This window comes from Rosa rugosa, chromosome 3, assembly GCF_958449725.1.
Source record: "Rosa rugosa chromosome 3, drRosRugo1.1, whole genome shotgun sequence".
Lineage (NCBI taxonomy): Eukaryota > Viridiplantae > Streptophyta > Magnoliopsida > Rosales > Rosaceae > Rosa > Rosa rugosa.
The window spans coordinates 51,150,917-51,153,922 of NC_084822.1; the positions used below are offsets into that span (position 1 = coordinate 51,150,917).

The 3,006-nt window shown below is 43.0% G+C and overlaps 1 protein-coding gene across 1 annotated transcript; it reads right to left on the reverse strand.

Annotated features, from left to right (window-relative positions):
- Positions 1–1,515, reverse strand: LOC133736686 (uncharacterized). Its single transcript, XM_062164279.1, has one exon. The coding sequence runs from the start codon at positions 1,384–1,386 to the stop codon at positions 325–327; it is 1,062 nt and encodes a 353-aa protein (XP_062020263.1). The 5' UTR covers positions 1,387–1,515; the 3' UTR covers positions 1–324.
- Between the last annotated feature and the right edge of the window lie 1,491 nt (positions 1,516–3,006).

A 3,006-nucleotide genomic window follows, 5' to 3' on the forward strand; every position in this document is an offset into this window, starting at 1 on the left:
TAAAAAAAAGCTAAATAAAGTTCATCTTCATCAATATTATGTTACACAAATTTAATTGATTGCGTCAAACAACACCAAATATTACAGCAATTCCTAGTAGACATACCTAAAAAGAAGGAAGCTTGTTTGCCTCTTTGTAACTAGAATTGTTAGATCATCCATCATGTGTATCTATGAATTTCATAGTTTGATTGGATCTTATTGAATTTATGTTCAAGAACAAATGGGTTAGTGGGGAACTAGCTAGTAGTAACTATCACCATATCTGAATATATATGAAACCAGCTAATTTAGCAAGCAATGCATTTCGATTTCCAGTAAAATTCACCTTCTCCAAGCATAAACGAGCAAAGAAAATCCGGTAGGACCAGCGCTGAGCTCGCTCTCCTCCATAGTAGCCCATTCCATTACCGAAGAGCTACAAGACCCCGCAGACGACATTGAAACGGAAGAAGACGAAAAGCTCTTGCCCATCTTCCTCCACTCAATCCCATTCATCCCGAAATTCCAGAACTGCTGCTGCTGCTGCGCCCAATGACCGACACTCAATTGGGTATTAATGTCTTGTTCGTCTTCTTCGAACCTGAACATGAACACTGCATGGCCATCATTGCTGTCATTCTCGAAAAGCCAATTGTAGACGTCCCATGAGATATGCATCGGCACACCGTCCACCTCAATCCGCTCATTCCCTCTGAATTTCCACTTCAATCGCTTTATCTGCAGAACCCTTTTGTTGTCGACTCTGAAGGTGAGCCGGCTGAAGTCGTCATTGTGGCCGCAATCGATTTGGATGTCTCTGATTCTGCCGCCCAATTTGGCCTTGGTGGTGTAAATGTTCTTGGCAACCACGTGCTCTCGCTTCAAAACCAGAGCCTGCGGTTGAGGACTTTCATCCAGCGCCTGTTTGGCTCTGGTTTTGGCATAAGCCTCTTTGTTCAAATCTCCGAGGAGGAGGGTCATGTCGCCCTCAACTACGACGGCGACGTAGAACGCGGAAACGGGTTCGGGTCCGGAGCCGAATCGGGCTCTGGAGAAGTCCCAGAAAATGAGGATATTGGGAGCGAGCTTCTTGGATCCATGGCGTTTCCAGAAGAAGAAGGGCTTGATGATGTTGAGGTGGAAAGAAGGGGAGGAAGAAGGAGGTGGGGGGGAGTCGAAGGCGTGGTGGAGGAGGTTGAGGTGGAGAGAGCGGCCGCCAAGGAAGGAGCGAGACCAGGTGAGGGAGAAGAGGGCGAAGTCGGTGTGGTAGAGACAGGTGGTGAGGTTGGCGTGGCCGGAGATTGGGGGAGGAGGCGTCGGCGGCGGGGAGTGGTGGTGTTGGGCGGTGGTTGGGGAGGGGCGGAAGCAAGAAGGGAAAGTAGAGGAGGAGTTGTGGCGGGACATTGGGCTTCGGATATACGTGTGAATGTGACTTAAAGGAGGACAATCCGTGAGTGCAAGGGTTTTGGTGGTTTTTGGAGGGAGGTAGAGATAAGTGTGAGAAATGGTCTAAAAGAAGAAGATGGGGTTTTATTGGGTTGGGGGGGGGGGGGGGGGGGGGAAAGAGATTTGTTATGTGTCGTCCTCGGTCGCAGAGACTCTGATGGAAAGGAAAGGGCTGAAGAAGGGGAGAGGGTGGTGGACAATTTAGAGACCGACTAGAGAAAGACCCATTTGATCAGCCAGAGGAAGCTACCTCAAAATATCAACATATTGGACTTTCAAACTCGACGAAGACAACAATTACTATGCAATTTCATCCCAAACCCTTTCAAGGAATTTTTTCTACATGATGTTAATTTTTATTTTATTTTTTTGATACGAAAAGACTAACAAAACAAGCTAAAGGGAGGCTCCTCTAGAGCAACCCGCGCCAAACAGATCAAAATTAATAGCTTAACTAACACTCGGGGGAAAGTGATTGGTCCAAGAAATGAGCTCGCCCGATCCATGACCTATGGAGGCAAGGACATTTGCCACAAAATTAGCTTCCCGTAAAGTGTGGGTGAAAATGACTGAATTGACATGATGTTATTTTTTGATACATGTTGTTTGTTATGATTCGATTTCAAAATTATACCATTTTACGGGTTTATGAATTTATTGATAATGGGAATAACACTCATTTTGTATCTAGTTTTTTGTGTGTCGAGCTTTTTGAAAAGTAACAAATATCTACTTTTTTACTCATAGTGTCTGTAATTTGTGCTTGGTGTTCAAATGCGCAATTCTTCATGCTCAAATCTTTTAAGTGTATTGATTTTGACGGTATTTTGAAATGCTTGTTTTTGCGCGTGGACAGGACTGCTCGTGGAATGGCAGGAGATTGAGTTATTTCTCGCCAATATTTGCAGTGTGGTGCTTTTTTCTCGTGATCCCCCTATCGTTCATAGAACGAGCAATAACAATCACAATAGTTAAACCAATGAATATAGGGTAATTACAAATAGTTAACTATTACGGTTGTTATTGGTCGTCTTTTTCAAAATTCTCTTAAGAAGAACTTACCAAAAAGTTTAAGAGACAACATTGTGATTTTTTTTTAATTGTAAGAGACAACATTGTGATTTTTTTTTAATTGTTACGTACGCGATAGGGCTTGTCTTCCAGTAGAGTTCAAAACCACTCATTTATATAAATAAGAAACTTATACTAGACTAGATGCCTAGATGAGTGTGGACAAACTCTATTAACCTTGCTTGGGTAAATCAAGTGGAAATAACACTTACAAAAAAAAGTAGCACGTTCTCCCTCTAGAGAAAAAAACACGCATGTGGTGCAGTGGTGCTTGCTCCAGACTGGGTTGAAAACGGCGAAGCCACGGTGGTGGTGGCTCTCATCAATTATCAATGAAGCAAGTCTTACGCATGGGTGGACCATTTACGATCCATTAATCTTGGTAAACTTTGAAAGTTCTTCGCTTAATATTAAAGGAAAGTTAATTTGAACATAGCAAAGTCAAGGAATATGGTCAAGGAAGAAGAAAGCATGCCATGGAATATTTGAACTTTGCAATGAATTGTT

Coding starts and splice junctions, on each gene's coding strand:
- LOC133736686 (XM_062164279.1), bottom strand. CDS start 1,386: ATGTCCCGCCACAACTCCTCCTCTACTTTCCCTTCTTGCTTCCGCCCC.